The 15,635-nt window shown below is 43.5% G+C and overlaps 1 protein-coding gene across 2 annotated transcripts in view; it reads right to left on the reverse strand.

Moving 5' to 3' along the window:
* The window catches only part of LOC109891013 (ataxin-7), a 51,204-nt gene that overhangs the window by 5,250 nt on the left and 30,319 nt on the right, over positions 1 to 15,635 (reverse strand). For both annotated transcript variants that reach the window (XM_020483248.2, XM_020483247.2), the window contains exons 5-11: positions 13,146 to 13,250; positions 4,693 to 4,945; positions 3,280 to 3,563; positions 2,840 to 2,922; positions 2,415 to 2,683; positions 2,114 to 2,291; positions 1,790 to 1,911 (exon numbers count right to left, since the gene is read on the reverse strand). In XM_020483248.2, the coding sequence (XP_020338837.1) occupies positions 1,790 to 1,911; positions 2,114 to 2,291; positions 2,415 to 2,683; positions 2,840 to 2,922; positions 3,280 to 3,563; positions 4,693 to 4,945; positions 13,146 to 13,250 (1,294 nt within the window). The remainder of the gene's footprint in view (positions 1 to 1,789; positions 1,912 to 2,113; positions 2,292 to 2,414; positions 2,684 to 2,839; positions 2,923 to 3,279; positions 3,564 to 4,692; positions 4,946 to 13,145; positions 13,251 to 15,635) is intronic.

Raw genomic sequence — 15,635 nt, forward strand, 5'->3', positions numbered from 1 at the left:
ATCAGTAACATTTACACACAGAGGGGTCAGCACAGCACAGTCCTGGAGAGACACTGGAACCGCTAGCTTATTGTGTCCCATACAGCACCTAGATCTCCCTTCACCACCCTGCAACACTTTGGCTCCCTGTCTAGAGCTGTGGCGGTCACGAAATTTCACCCGCCGGTGATTGTCAAGCAGATAACTGGTCAGTCTCACGTTAATTGACCGTTAATTAACATAGACATTTAGCATCTCCTGGCTTCCACACATAGCCTGCAAGACAATTTAAAAAGTATAATAAATTAATGTAATATAGCCTGCACCTTCACAATAAATCCATTATTTATTTTAAAACAGGTCTATTTTCATTTTAAAACAGGTCTATTTTAATTTTAAAACAGGTCTATTTTCATTTTAAAACAGGTCTATTTTCATTTTAAAACAGGTCTATTTCATTTTAAAACAGGTCTATTTTCATTTTAAAACAGGTCTAAAGAAGCATGATATGAAGAAAATGTTGTCAGAAGAAAAGAATAGCCTACTCCGAGTTGTCCTTATATTAGATCCTGATGTGGCTATGCCAAATGGCTGTGGTACACTAGTTTATTTAGCAGACAAGATGAGATTAGAATTCCATGGCATTATTTTATGAAGAATAAATTGAACAAAATATAAATATTTTCGAAAAACCTTTTGAGGGAGTGCATACACTATTCTATGTTGAGTGGTTAACAAAGAAATAGGTATTCCTATAAGCCTAATTTATAGTTAACTGTAGTTGTGGAAAAACATTGGGCTATATGTTTGGATTTTTAATACATTGTAAGGCTGTTTTGAAAAAAGTAGCTTGTAAAGGCATGAGCTGTACTTTGTATTGAGATAAACTTTTGTTATTGACCAAATACTTATTTTCCACCATAAATTGCAAATAAATTCATTAAAAATCCTACAATGTGATTTTCTGGATTATTTTTCTCATTTTGTCTGTCATAGTTAAGTGTACCTATATCTTTTTAAGTGGGAGAACTTGCACAATTGGTGGCTGACTAAATACTTTTCCCCCCACTGTATACAATTCACAAGAGATAGGCTAATATTGTCACCCATCAGACTATTCTTGATTTAATCTGGTCTTTACATATACTAAATAATATATGTGTGAAATTTGATTAGATTTAGAATGGACCATTATCATGCACCTGTCTCGAAACAGGGGCAGTGGGGGAAAAATACATGTAATCTCTGTACTTAAATAGCGAATGGAGGATGCATTTCCTGTGGTTCATTTTTCATTTCAGCCAGGTAGGCTATACTCCTTTAGTAAAGAGAAGCAATGTACTTAATATTAGGAAAGTTGAGAAATATAGCATGCCTAGCCTATAGAAAGCTGTGGGGATCCTCCTCTTTTTAATAGAGGCCATCACTCTGTTTTCTTACGCAATCACATAGCCTATAGAAATGTCTCGTAACATGAGCTCATGGGCTCTCATGTTTGATTCGATTTTTAAAAACATTTGCATTGATGTCAAAGTGATTAGAGGGACAATAGAGTGCCGAGTACCAGGCAGTTAGCAAGTTTGGTAGGCTACTAATGACCATCAGCAGCATCAGAGCTTGGAGGAGCCTAATTACCGTGACTAAACGGTCATGTGGAATTTGACTGCCTTTGTGACTCCTGACCGCAAGGGTGACGGTAATACGGTCACCGCAACAGCCCTATCTCTGCCTCTGTGATTTTGCAATAGGTTTGTGAATTAGGTAGGTATTATGGAAAAAATTCTGGTCTAATGAATGTACACAGACTTACTTCCACATCTGAGTGTTGACGTGCTTGTCCATCATGGCGGTAAGAGCACATCGCATTCGATCCCAGCGCCGGTCAAATGAGTAGCAGCTTCTCCCAAACAGTTGACTTCCAAAGGTACAAAACTGAGCAGCAGGGAGGGAAATAGTTAACACAAATACGCACTAACAAACCAATCACACACACACTGCTGCTTCCCATGCACGGTGCAAGCTGCCACTCAATGGGAGGACTGATTTCACATACATCTGGCTATGTAGTCATTTCATTGTTGCTGTGTTGTGAGCATATCCCTGTAATATAAAATAAAATTTGTGGTGGACTTACAGCTGCCGGCCGTGGGTGGTAACCTGAATAGTGACAGTCCAGTTTGTCTGTGCCCTCCTCCCGCTCATCGTTCTCCCCCTCGTCACTGGACAGGCGGGAGCCCCCGTCAGGAGCGGACGTAGCGTGGTGGGGGTCTCCCGGGGTACCCCCACCTCCATCAGAGATAATGCTGTTCAGCCTAAGAGCAGAGGAAACAGTGATTTAGGAACACACATCAGGGATGCAGGTACTTGCTGTACCACACTGCAAAAAGTAGTGGATAGATGGCGAGAACCCAGGAAGAGCACATGAAGTGACTCACCGTGGAAGACCAAGATTGTGAGGTTTGGGCTTGCCAAACGCCAAAGGCTTGGTGGCGTCGGTGGCTCCGTTGCCATGAGCGACCTGGTGGGCGTCGTGGTGGGGGGCGAGCCGTGAGGGGGAGGGATGGGGTTCCCTGAGAGGGGTGGTCTGCAGGGGGTGGGGGTGCTGCAGTTCCCGTTCCCGGGCTTTGCTTTTGTGCTCTGCCAACAGTGTGTCGAATCGTTTCCTCCGGCCCAGCACTGCCCTCCGCTGGCTTAGGGAATGTGTCTGAGGGAAGGAGAAGGCCAAGAGGTATGTTAGGTCAGGGTGCGCTGCACTCTTGAGAATCTGAAGGCTGCCTAAATACCTAGGAAATGTGACAGGGAATATTTCCTAACCACACAAAACAGAGAAAGAGAGGGAGCAGAAGAGAGGGTTTGGTACCTTGCATGTTAGGGATCGTGTGCATGGCTTCCGAGCTGTCATATCCAGGACCCCACAGTGGATATCTGGATTAAACTCACGTTCTGATGGAAGAGAGAGAGAAAACAGGAGAGGTAGAAAGGAAGAGAGAGAAAACAGGAGAGGTAGAAAGGAAGAGAGAGAAAACAGGAGAGGTAGAAAGGAAGAGAGAAACATAGTATATTCAGTTAGTGGCATTTCTGCCAATAACAGCTAGTTTTCAGTTTTCCCCTCCCCACTCAGACCACTCCCAGACAGTCCTAGCTACATTTTTGCTTGAGAAATTGCTCTTTAATTGAAGACAACCACAGTAAGGTACTTGATTGTTACACAGAAATAATTTGATAGAGATAAAAAACAGCTGCAATGGACCTTTAAAACAAAACGTTCTCCAGACATAAACCCCTATCACCTCCTCTCACCTGACAGTCTCTTGTAGAGGTGTTGTCTGCTACTGGTGCTGTTGTCCTGCTTCTTTTCCAGGGCAGAGAGGGAGAGGTGGCCCTTGCCGTTGGGGATCTGGCCGGGGGCAAGCAGGGGAGCCTTTGGTATGGAGGGACAGTTAAGGCCTGGCTTCAGGGGTGACGAGGAGCTCACAGTGCTGCTGGAGGAAGAGGACGATAAATGGGCCGAGGGAACCTGCACCAGCTTGGCTGACGAATCCACCTTCAGACGCATCTTCTCCACTTTGACTGCAGGGGTCAGGCTGGAAGAGAGAGATGGACAGAGGAGGAGAAAGCGAGGGAGTTAATTTATCTATAGCAGCATTAAATACTTCAGAAAAATAGTTTAATTTGAACAGAACAGAGTTTGAAATGTGTTCAAATCCCCAGGCAGAAAGCCAACATGTTTTGAGTGGTTGTAAATGGAGTTCGATAAAGGATCTCTTTTTAAAACGAACTCTTTATGGGGCTTATTTAGAAGGAGGGTAGCACAGGGAGACTTCAGACAGAGCTAGACTTCAGAGGAGCAGGGAGAGGACCTAAGATGAAGAGATAAGATATAACTCAGAGGATCAAATCAAACGTGAAGCAGGGCTTTAAAGAGGCAGGGGACTGAACTAGGGCTGGCCGACATATCGAATTCAATTAAATTCCAAAATGGCTTTATCGCAAGAATCAAGGTTTTTTGTTCTTATGACCGTTTATGTCCGCTTGTTCTCATGTTGTCTTTTTGGTCTCGTCTCTTTCTGTCTTGAGTGCACCTTCTCACTCATAAACACACCAAGCCCCTGCCCTGCCACTCACAACTGAGTTTCCACTAGTTACTATAGAAAAAGTCAAAATTGACTATATTGTGAAAAACTGAAAACAAAAATGTGCTTTTTGGTCTTAATTTAAAGGTTAGCAGTGTGGTTAAGGTTAAAGGTAGACTCAGTGAAATGACGTTGCCACGAGCAGCACTGCAGACATTGAGATGAGTGAGATCCAAGACTTGGCTCTCAAAGTCACACACAGTATCTGCACATGTGACCGGGTTCACGCTCTGCTGTTTACTCTCCGCATCTACGTCATATCGCTGAGTTTACCTTTAAAGGTTAAGGTCAGGATTAAATAAACATTTTAAAAGGTCGACTTTGGGCACAAAAACTGTCCAACTCTGCCCCTTTCATTAGATTATTGCTGACTGTTTGAAATGCAGTGACCTTTAATTGTGCAACAAAGCTTATTTCGAGAAAACACTACTGTATCGTGAATTGCCCACACATTTGAAAAAAATCTAGTGATTTTTTGGGGGGCCATATCGCCCAGCCCTAGGCTGAAGTTCAACATGACAATACGTTTTACTGAAGTTCAGCATGGTTCACCAGCATGGCTAGGCTAGACATTACTTACACCTTGTCGTTGAGCACCCTGAAGGGAGGGAAGTGAGGTCTCTGCTGGATGCCTGGTAGCTTCTCTTTGGCTGTTTTGAGGATTTTGGAGTTGGACGAGGTGCTCGTCCCACTGGAAGAGCGGCCCATGGCGCCCCCACTGACACCCCCACCAACCGGCCCACTGCTCCTGCTCCGAGACAGAGCGGTCAGGGAGAAGGCTGAGGAGGGGGCTAAGGTGGAGGTGGGCTTACTGGACGAGTTGTGTCTTCTCTCTAGATAGGGGTCAGGGGAAAAGCAGGGTAGGGTAACCTAATGTACAGTCCACACAGACACATGACCTACAGTGCCTTCAGAAAGTAGTCACACCCCTTGACCTTTTCCACATTGTTGTTACAGCCTGAATTTAAAATGGATTAAATTGAGATTTAGATTTTTCACTGGCCTACACACACACACACACAAACACACACACCCATAATACCCCATAATGTCAACGTAAAATTATGAGTTTAGAAATGTTTACAAAGCTGAAATGTCTCAAGTCAGTAAGTATTCAACACCTTTGTTATGGCAAGCCTAAATAAGTTCAGGAGTAACAAGTCACGTAAGTTGCATAGTGTAACTCTGTACCCCACACATACAGATAATTGTAAGGCCTAGAGGTCGGCCGATTTCAAGTTTTAATTTTTACACCTTTATTTCATCTTTATTTAACTAGCCAAGTCAGTTAAGAACAAAAACTTATTTTCAATGACGACCTAGGAACGGTGGGTTAACTGCCTTGTTCAGGGGTAGAACGACAGATTTTTACCTTGTCAGCTCAGGGATTCAATCTTGCAACCTTACAGTTAACTAGTCCAACGCTCTAACCACCTGCCTCTCATTGCAGATTGATGATATTACTAGTTTATCTAGCGTGTCCTGCGTTGCATATAATCGATGCGGTGCGTATCGTTGCTCCAATGTGTACCTAACCAGAAACATCAATGCGTTTCGTAAAATCAATACACAGAAGTATATATTTTTAAACCTGCATATTTAGCTAAAATAAATCCAGGTTAGCAGGCAATATTAACCAGGTGAAATTGTGTCACTTCTCGTGTTCATTGCACGCAGAGTCAGTGTATATGCAACAGTTTGGGCTGCCTAATTTGCCAGAATGTTACGTAATTATGACATAACATTGAAGGTTGTGCAATGTAACAGGAATATTTAGACTTATGGATGCCACCCGTTAGATAAAATACGGAACGGTTCCGTATTTCACTGAAAGAATAAACGTTTTGTTTTCGAGATAGTTTCCAGATTCGACCATATTAATGACCAAAGGTTCATATTTCTGCGTGTTATTATGTTATAACTAAGTCTATGATTTGATAGAGCAGTCTGACTGAGCAATGGTAGGCATCAGCAGGCTCGTAAGCATTCATTCGAACAGCACTTTCGTGCGTTTGCCAGCAGCTGTTTATGACTTCAAGCCTATCAACTCCCGAGATTAGGCTGGTATAACCGATGTGAAATGGCTAGCTAGTTAGCGGGGTGCTAATAGAGTTTCAAACGTCACTCGCTCTGAGACTTGGAGTAGTTGTTCCCCTTGCAGAGGATTTTGTGGAGCGATGGGTAACGATGCTTTGAGGGTGGCTGTTGTCGATGTGTTCCTGGTTCGAGCCCAGGTAGGGGCGAGGAGGGGGACGGAAGCTATACGGTTACACTGGCAATACTAAAGTGCCTATAAGAACATCCAATAGTCAAAGGTTAATGAAATAGAAATGGTATAGAGAGAAATAGTCCAATAAATACTATATTAACTACAACCTAAAACCTCTTACCTTGGAATATTTAAGTCTCATGTTAAAAGGAACCACCAACTTTCATATGTTCTCATGTTCTGAGCAAGGAACTTAAACATGAGCTTTCTTACATGGCACATATTGCACTTTTACTTTCTTCTCCAACACTTTGTTTTTGCATTATTTAAACCAAATTGAACATGTTTCATTATTTATTTGAGGCTAAATAGATTTTATTGATGTATTATATTAAGTTAATTCAGTATGTTCATTCAGTATTGTTGTAATTATCATTATTACAAATAAAAAATAATTTTAAAAAAATTGGCCGATTAATCGGTATCAGCTTTTTTTTGGGTCCTCCAATAAATTCGTATCGGCGTTGAAAAATCATAATCGGTCGACCTCTAGTAAGGACCCTCAGTTAAGCAGTGGATTTCAAACAGACTCAACCACAAAGACCAGGGAGGTTTTCCAATGCCTCACAAAGAAGGGCACCTATTACGAGATGGATAAAAATGTCAAATGCAACATTGAATACCCTTTTGAGCATGGTAAAGTTATTTATTACACTTGGGGATGGTGATGAATACACCCAGTCACTACAAAAATACAGGCGTCCTTCCTAACTCAGTTGCCAGACAGGAAGGAAACCGCTTCGGGATTTATCTATGGCATGACTTGAAAATGGGTGTCTAGCAATGGTCAACAACCAACTTGACAGAGCTTGAAGAATTTTAAAATAATACAAATATTGTTCAATCTAGGTGTGCAAAGCTCAGAGACTTACCCAGAAACACTCACAGCTGTAATTCTCTGCCAATACATGAATCCAACATGTATTGACTCAGTGGTGTGAATACTTAAGAGATATTTCTGTATTTCATTTTCAATCAATTTGCCAACATTTCTAAAAACATGTTTTCACTTTGTCATTATGGGGTATTGTGTGTAGATGGGTGAGACAAACACATATTTAATCCATTTTGAAGTCAAAGGGTATGAATACTTTCGGAAGGCACCGTACAAGCAATCTGAGACATCGACACAACTCAAATTGGTAGTAGTGTTCTTTTTTCCAGAAACAACGGGCCTTTTGACAGTAATAGTTTTGCGATAAATGTGCAGGGAATCATGGGTAAACATTTCCTAAACAAAGTCAAAAGCAGGCAGCTTCAAAAGCAAAGACTAGAAAGCCTTGCTGATCCAGGCCAATTCATCCTGAACTAGAAACACGGGCCAAGGGCTTGATTTCCTGTCAGCCAGAAGGGAACAGTTGAGATTACAATAACTGCTAAAAGACAATACTGACACCAGAAAATAATTAAACTAAGACAAAAAACCAGCAGCTGCTGAACAGGACAAAGGGCTCTGATTTGCAGTATTTTAATGTTACGCAGCTCACACACACACACACACACACACACACACACACACACACACACACACACACACACACACACACACACACACACACACACACACACACACACACAAAGAGAACATGAAAGTAAAACAGAAGGAGAGAAAACGAAAGTTCTACAGTAAGAGAGGAAGAAAGAACACATGTGAGAGACAGCTCTTTAGATAAGAGCAGAGCACTGCAATGAAAGTGAGCTGAAGACTAACTGAAAACTCGCATCTGGTGTTGAATTTTGGTCAGTCCTGAGAGGGTTAATCTGACTATTTTACAGCCAGATAACTACAGAAACACTGACGACGCTACCTCCTCCCAACCAGCACAACAAAACCAGTTTCATCTTCTAGTCATGAAGAAAAGCATGTGTGTGTGTGTGTGTGTGAGAGTGTGTGTGTGAGAGTGTGAGAGAGGAATATACATACAATCAGTGAATAAGAGGAAACTGTGAGAGATTAGAGAAATAAGAGAATGGAGAGAAAGCACAAGAGAGAGAGATAGATGTAGACAGACATATATACGAAACTCTAACTAACCTTATGCTAACTCCATGCAGGTCTGGGCTGCATGCCAAGGCTGTCTCAGTGGGTGAGTAGCAACAGAGCGTGGCAGAATGCACAGCTGCCACTCCCAGCCCCACACCCACAATTTTACACTACAGCAGCTAAAAGAGCAACAACCCCAGGGCTTTCCTCTCCCTCCTCACACACACACACTAAACCAGCGCAGCCTATCTGCTGTGACAAAGCCCCTCCCGGAGTCGAGCTGTTTCAACCCTCTTCTACCCTCCCGCCCATGACACACTGCCTTCCTGGTAACAGGCTAGCACCCGGCCTCTCCAGCCCCTCAACTTTTCACTGCTGCTCAATCTAGCTCAGAATTCGCTGAATAACCCACACGCAAGCGCGAGCAGGCTTCCCCAGCGTGACGTTCCCACAATGCCTGCCAAAAGCTGAAAGAGCCAGCCAGCTACAGAGGTCCTGGCAGACGAGTAGAACAGGAAAACAGTGAAGAGGTGCAGCGTTGTGGTCTATTCTCACACTATCTTCTCTCTAGAGGGCAGTGGAATCCCTGGCTACTGAGGAGACAGGCTGGCCGGGAAACATTTTGGATAGTGGGCCCGTTGCACAGCATAGGCCTACACACTGTACACTCAGGGTAGACTACACATAAAACAAGGCCCAATCAAAAGGAATAGGCCTTAAAATATCCTCTTATGACCTGACAACACTATCGTAGAAGTCACTTAATGAAAATCAGATCTGCTTTAGAGCAACCAGTTGGTGGATTGCATCCTCATAGGGTGTGTGTGGATGGTGTTTTTGTATAGTCCTGTCAACAGTGCAGGCCTGTTCTCCTCAGAGCGTATAGCTCTGCATGCAGCGCCACTGTCAAAACGCCACATCCACTAGGGGACCGCAACAGGCGGCCAAAACCGTTTTTTGTTAAAAACGCCCTATTAAGACACTATGTTTGTGTTTTTCTTTATTTTGCCAGTTACCTGTATGTATGCATGCATGTGATCGTGTGCCAATGTAATCAAGGTACGAAATTATAGTTATTTTCAAATACAATCCCTTTTTGGGCTTAGTTGTGGTCGATTTTTAAAAAAAATTGACAAATTAGTAATAATTATGTTACGGCCCACTGACCATCACCTCTGACAAAAATCGACCTGCGGCAGAATCTAGTTGCCTACCCCTGCCATACAACATATGGATGGGCATCAAGCAAGAGGAGAATGAGGTGAAACAGTCTAGATGTTGTTAAGCTCAGTGGACCTGCCCTCAGAGAGAAGAATCACAGCATATAGAATCACAGTGCACTGACCTTTAGCAGACTCTCTCAGCCTTTCCTACCAGCAGCAGCACAACAAAGCAACACAGTGGCTTCATGGAATGAAAGCCATTTAAACCACACAGACTACAAACAGGCCAGAAAATGAAGGTTCATATTTGGTGCCTTGCAGAGATGAGCCCATTACTCTATAGAAGACAAGTCCACTAATGTTTCACTGGTCAGACAAGTCCAGTAGTCTTCAGAGAGGCACTGCCGAGTCCTGCGTTCACATGCTGTATACTGGAAGACTAATGAATGAACAGGCCTCTGACCTGTTCACCGGACGTGCTACCTGTCCCAGACATGCCGTTTTCAACTCTCTAGAGACAGCAGGAGCGGTAGAGATACTCTGAATGATTGGCTATGAAAAGCCAACTGACATTTACTCCTGAGGTGCTGACCTGTTGCACCCTCGACAACCACTGTGATTATTATTATTTGACCCTGCTGGTCATCTATGAACATTTGAACATCTTGTTATAATCTCCACCCGGCACAGCCAAAAGAGGACTGGCCACCCCTCATAGCCTGGTTCCTCTCTAGGTTTCTTCCTAGGTTCAGGCCTTTCTAGGGAGTTTTTCCTAGCCACTGTGCTTCTACACCTGCATTGCTTACCGTTTGGGGTTTTAGGCTGGGTTTCTGTACAGCACTTTGTGACATTAGCTGATGTAAGAAGGGCTTTATAAATAAATGTGATTGATTGTGGTACCAGTGGATGTGAGCTATCCAAGACCATCGTCTTACGTCAAATCGAGTCCCTCAACCGATGTCTTGTTGGATGTGGAACTCATCCTAAAATGTTGGGATTGCCAACCATCCATCATTCAAACATAGTTCCTCTTTTTTTTGTATCGCATTTCTCTCCATGAAATAGGCAATGGTTGGTTAGCGGCATCATTTCAGTGACTGGCTCAGCTAGCAAGCTATGTTGGTCAAATTTCTGCTAGCTTTCAACCCACTGCCAAACTTCAGAAATACTGCTCGGTGAGGCACAAATATCTTTAGTTAGATATAAAAAAGATGTAAAACATTGACATATTTATGGTTTTAGCTTAGGTTAATTCAGACTGTTTTTCAGCAGCACGATGTCACCTAGGTGATATTTTATCACGTTAGATAGCACATTGTAGCCAAACAACTTTCGATCTATCCCTTTACGAGATACGAGACAGATCAGTGCAGGTGGAATAGTCGCGCTATCTGACTGAAGACAATGATACAAGCCAGATTCATCCTATCTGATTGAATGTTATTGCACAACACCTAAGGTGGAAGTTGTGTTCGTGGACTACTACGCTATAGTAGTCAGGTGCGACCACACCAACACTAGGCTAACCTCAATTTGTGGAAAGTATGAACTTCTGTAATAGCTACTTTATTCACATGTGCCATTAGTCCATGATTGATCTGTCTCGACTCTTGACACGGGACCAACGAGTGTTCCCAATGACACTTGAGTGCTATTGTGTCTCCCTCTTGTGGCAAATCCTGATACCTGTATAACCAGTAACAACCAGTGATGAAATATTATAGGCCTAGCTTTTCATTCAATCTTTCCACTGAGAAAGAAACAAACACCCCATAGTAAAAGGAGAGTAGGGATTCCTTTGAAGCCCTGTGGCCTTGGCTCGACAATTGTAAATGGTATAGATCCCAATGTCCACACCACCATAAAGTGCAGTGTAGTAATGTATGCATATTGGGACGTGGATGGACTTAAGTAACCAGCCCAGAGTAGAAACAGAAGGATGTGCCATTGAGGCTTTGGTTTTGACAACCACAGGAAGATAATACAGACTCACCAGGTTTACACTAGAAAATTAATATTACAATTTAGTTTAAAAAGGAAACTGCTTGCATGCCATTTTATAATCTAATTTGTTTATAAGGATGGAAAGATCCATACTAAAGCCTCAAAGCCAAAAACATTAGAACAGCCTCCCTCTGTTAGTGTTGTGAGGAGTCGGAACACTGACCTGTCCAATACACACGTTAGAAAACATTATCGTTTTATCAAATATTCAAGAATTACCCATAACATAAGGTTATCTGACAGTTTAGACTAAGCTATTTCATTGACAAAAATCCTTAATTGAAATGGCTCAAGGAACAACAGATAGTTCCTTGCTCTTCTTTACGAGAGGTATCAACGATAACGGTAAGTGGAGGAAGGCCTAAAAACAGTACACACTGAAATCATTTTAAAAGAGGTCTCCAATCTTTGACCTAAAGAACAGCTGGAATAAATGAATTATACATGCCAATTGATGCTTAAAAGCCCATCGTGGAGAGGAACTAACCAGAGAGAGAGAGCGAGCGAGATTACATTTTACACCACCTCACTGGCACTCACTGGTGTCTGTGGAGAGAGCAGTTCTCTTAACTGCACTGAAGCACAGGGGTGTGTGTGTGTTTGTGTGTCTGTGTGCGTTCCGCAAGTGCGTGCATAGAGGGTTCAACAGGCTAGTTTTAACGAGAAAGGCAGCAAAACGATCCCTTGATTCTGAAATCCATAATAAATTAAATTCTTTCCAGCATTCCGGCCAAAGAGCCAGGTAAAGAACACACACCGTGGAGAAGGAAACTAGTAGGTTTTAGACATCTACAGACATCTTAGGGACAGTTTAACATGCTAAAACAATCAATTAGGCTGCACTCACACAGAGGAACAGACTCGGAGGAGCACATCAAATATTAACAGGAGAATTGTAAACAAGTCTCAGGCGGTGGAAATAAAAGGCCAGAGTGCTCCTTTCTCATGTTAGAGGTGGAGAATGGGAGGTGTGCTTTTAATCCTCCTGACGTTGATAGTGTTTGAACATGCGCACACACAGAGTAGTTGTGCCATTCTGACAGAGATTAGTGCCAAGCAGATTTCCCCAAAGCACAAGTCTAGAATGTTCTCTTTAGTGATGGGGGAAAGAAATCAATAGTTACATATTGGGATATTTCTGACGATTTATCGTATCGTTTTGACAAAATAGCAATATTTTCTGTGCGCTAGTTGGCTGTACCTGCACCAAAACTATTTTTCCTTCATATCTTATACTTATATACTATAATCTTTTTAAATAGGTAGCCAATTGGACTGACGACAACATGTCGTTTTCTCATGACTGTCTTGTCCCTCTGCAGCAGACATGTATTTCGCAATAAATCACTATACATAAAGAAAATCTGAGAATCTCAATGCATATCTTAATCGGCACCTAAGTATTGTGATAATATCGTATTGTGAGGTCCCTGGCAATTCCCAACTATAGCTCTCTCCCTGCCCAAACCTTTCCCGCCAGGAGAGCTATATAACAAAAAAATATAAAAACACAATACTGGATCAGCTCTTGGGGACAATGTTTGCATGAGTGATGGTGGTCTGTGTGTGTGTGTGTGTGTGTGTGTGTGTGTGAGAGAGAGAGAGAGACTTACCATAGTGTGCTTGGAAGGCCTGGGGCTTCACCACCTGACTGCAGTGGCTGCACATCACCAGGTAGAAGTCGTCCTGTGCTGGACACTGGCCAAATATGGGCATGTCTGTGGTTCAATGGGGGAGGGAAAAACACAGAACAGGATGAAGGTAACCAGCCTCAACTGTAGGAGGTAGACACAGGCAGTTGCTGAATGAAACATTTCAAATTATGCTGTGTTATGGAGGGAGATAGAGTATTGAACGCTAGGCTCATAGATGGTTAAGGTTGAAAAAAAAAAAAAAGGTGAGTGTGGGAACAATCATTCCAGAGAAAAACCGATTGTACAGGTGCAGAGATTACACACGCAGAGAGTACTCCTCGGTACTAGCCCCATTTCACAGTAAAGGAAACTACCCAGCGATAAGGAGAGGACCGAGCCATCACTCCAAAGGTTACCTGCTGCAGAAACAGACAGACTCGCTACAGAACAAAGAGGTAAAGCAGGCAGGAGAAATACAGCCAGTGGCAGAGTCTGATTGATCTGTCTTCAAATAAACAAGAGAGAAGGGAGAGCGGCTGAGGGAGAGCGGCTGGGGGAGAGCGGCTGGGGGACAGCGGCTGGGGGAGAGCGGCTACCACTTGGGCTTTAATGTACCGTACCTGCAAATACTCAAATAGACAAATTCATCCAGGCAAAAAAAAGGACACCATCATTCACAGAAATGCATGTTACCTTATGTGACAAGAAAACGACATTCAACAGTTAACCGGTCAACAATTACAAAATGTTTATCCTTTGTCAGTCGTTGCGTTAGTTAAATGCTGGCTAAACAGATCCGATTGGCTGTTTGGTAGATTCAACACCCCCACTCACAAATGACTCCCTCCTTTTTTGGTGAAAGCCTCATGATCATGGAAAACAGAGGGGCACATTGGGAGACGAGACCTTGACAAGGAGAATCGCAGAGCTAATGAAGGGGCTAATTAAGAAATCACCCAGAGAGCCCGTCTGACGAGGCCCTCCAACACACACACATGGCTAAGGACACTTGAAACGTCACCGACGTCTCCAAGGCGATGGCTATTCAAGTCCACACAAAAGCCTACCTGTGCTCTTAAGGAAGTCATTTGCTGCTGTGGAACGGGAATTAACAAGCCGACCCATACTTAACACAGGGTTAATGTCTGGGCCCACTTCACTAAGTGTCAGCTCCTACCACTGAGGTGGAAGTATCGACTACTGGCTCAGATGAAAACCTTTGCTTAATTGACATATAAAAAAAAGAGTTCATAGGTCTACCAAACAGAGCTACGGTCTACTACTGAATGATTGTAATGCAACCGTACCTTCTTAGGAACAAACCCTTCACATCTAAATGAGTGGAAAACAAAGTTGGAGTAGGGGAAATTGTTTTCATAGGAGTTGCATTAAATAAGGAGTTGCATTAAATTCCTATGCAAAAGTTCACACTGGCCATCATGGGTGTCCACTGGTCTCTTAAATGAGCTGAATCCCCAGTCCACTCTGCATTCAGGACATGGCAGTGGCACGCCTGACTTTAAAAGTGGTGAAGCTCCCCTGTGCCTTTTCATTCTCCGGTACGGAGATGAGAGAGAGAGCGGGTGAAGGTGTGTGTGAGAGAGGGAGAGCGGGTGAAGGTGTGTGTGAGAGAGGGAGAGCGGGTGAAGGTGTGTGTGAGAGAGGGAGAGCGGGTGAAGGTGTGTGTGAGAGAGGGAGAGCGGGTGAAGGTGTGTGTGAGAGAGGGAGAGCGGGTGAAGGTGTGTGTGAGAGAGGGAGAGTGGGTGAAGGTGTGTGTGAGAGAGGGAGAGCGAGGCACACAGCACAGAGGCTGACTGCACACATGGACACAGGGCAGCAACCTCTGACCTGCTGCCACTACATTAATCAGCCTCCCCCTCTCAGTCTGCTATCAGGCAAATTGGTGAAGGCAAGTCAGAGATATGAGATAGTGTGAACTCAGAAGCAGATCAGAGGAGAGAATCCTTCAGTCACGTTCCAATGTGTGAGTGTGTCATGTCTGGACTCTATAGTGTGTGTGTGTGTGTGTGTGTGTGTGTGTGTGTAAGAATGGCTTTTCCATCAGGGAGATATGTGGGTCATGGTAGAGCTGTAGTCATCCACAGGGTAAGCCATAATATCCCCATTCCACAAGGCTTGGTCTGAATGACAATGTGCTAGGAGACAAATAGAAGAGGACACTCCAGAGCATGTAGGAGATTGTGGACCCAATGGAAAACACAGAGAGGAGCTCGGGGGTTGGAAATGAAGGTGTGTGTGGAGCCAGTCGGCCTGCAGTCCAACTAAGGTCACACCCTAGAATCAGCTGTCCTGTGCTCATCTCTTTTCTTTTAAGACCACTGAACTGTAATCAATAGGCGAGGCTGTGATCAGGTAGGCCATCATGGTGGAAAACCTATCCAGTGCGTGCACCTATCCATGGTCATGAGGTAGAGAGACTGAGGAAAGGAAGACATTAGTGGCAGTAGC

Source organism: Oncorhynchus kisutch, linkage group LG5 (genome assembly GCF_002021735.2).
Source record: "Oncorhynchus kisutch isolate 150728-3 linkage group LG5, Okis_V2, whole genome shotgun sequence".
NCBI classification, from domain to species: domain Eukaryota; kingdom Metazoa; phylum Chordata; class Actinopteri; order Salmoniformes; family Salmonidae; genus Oncorhynchus; species Oncorhynchus kisutch.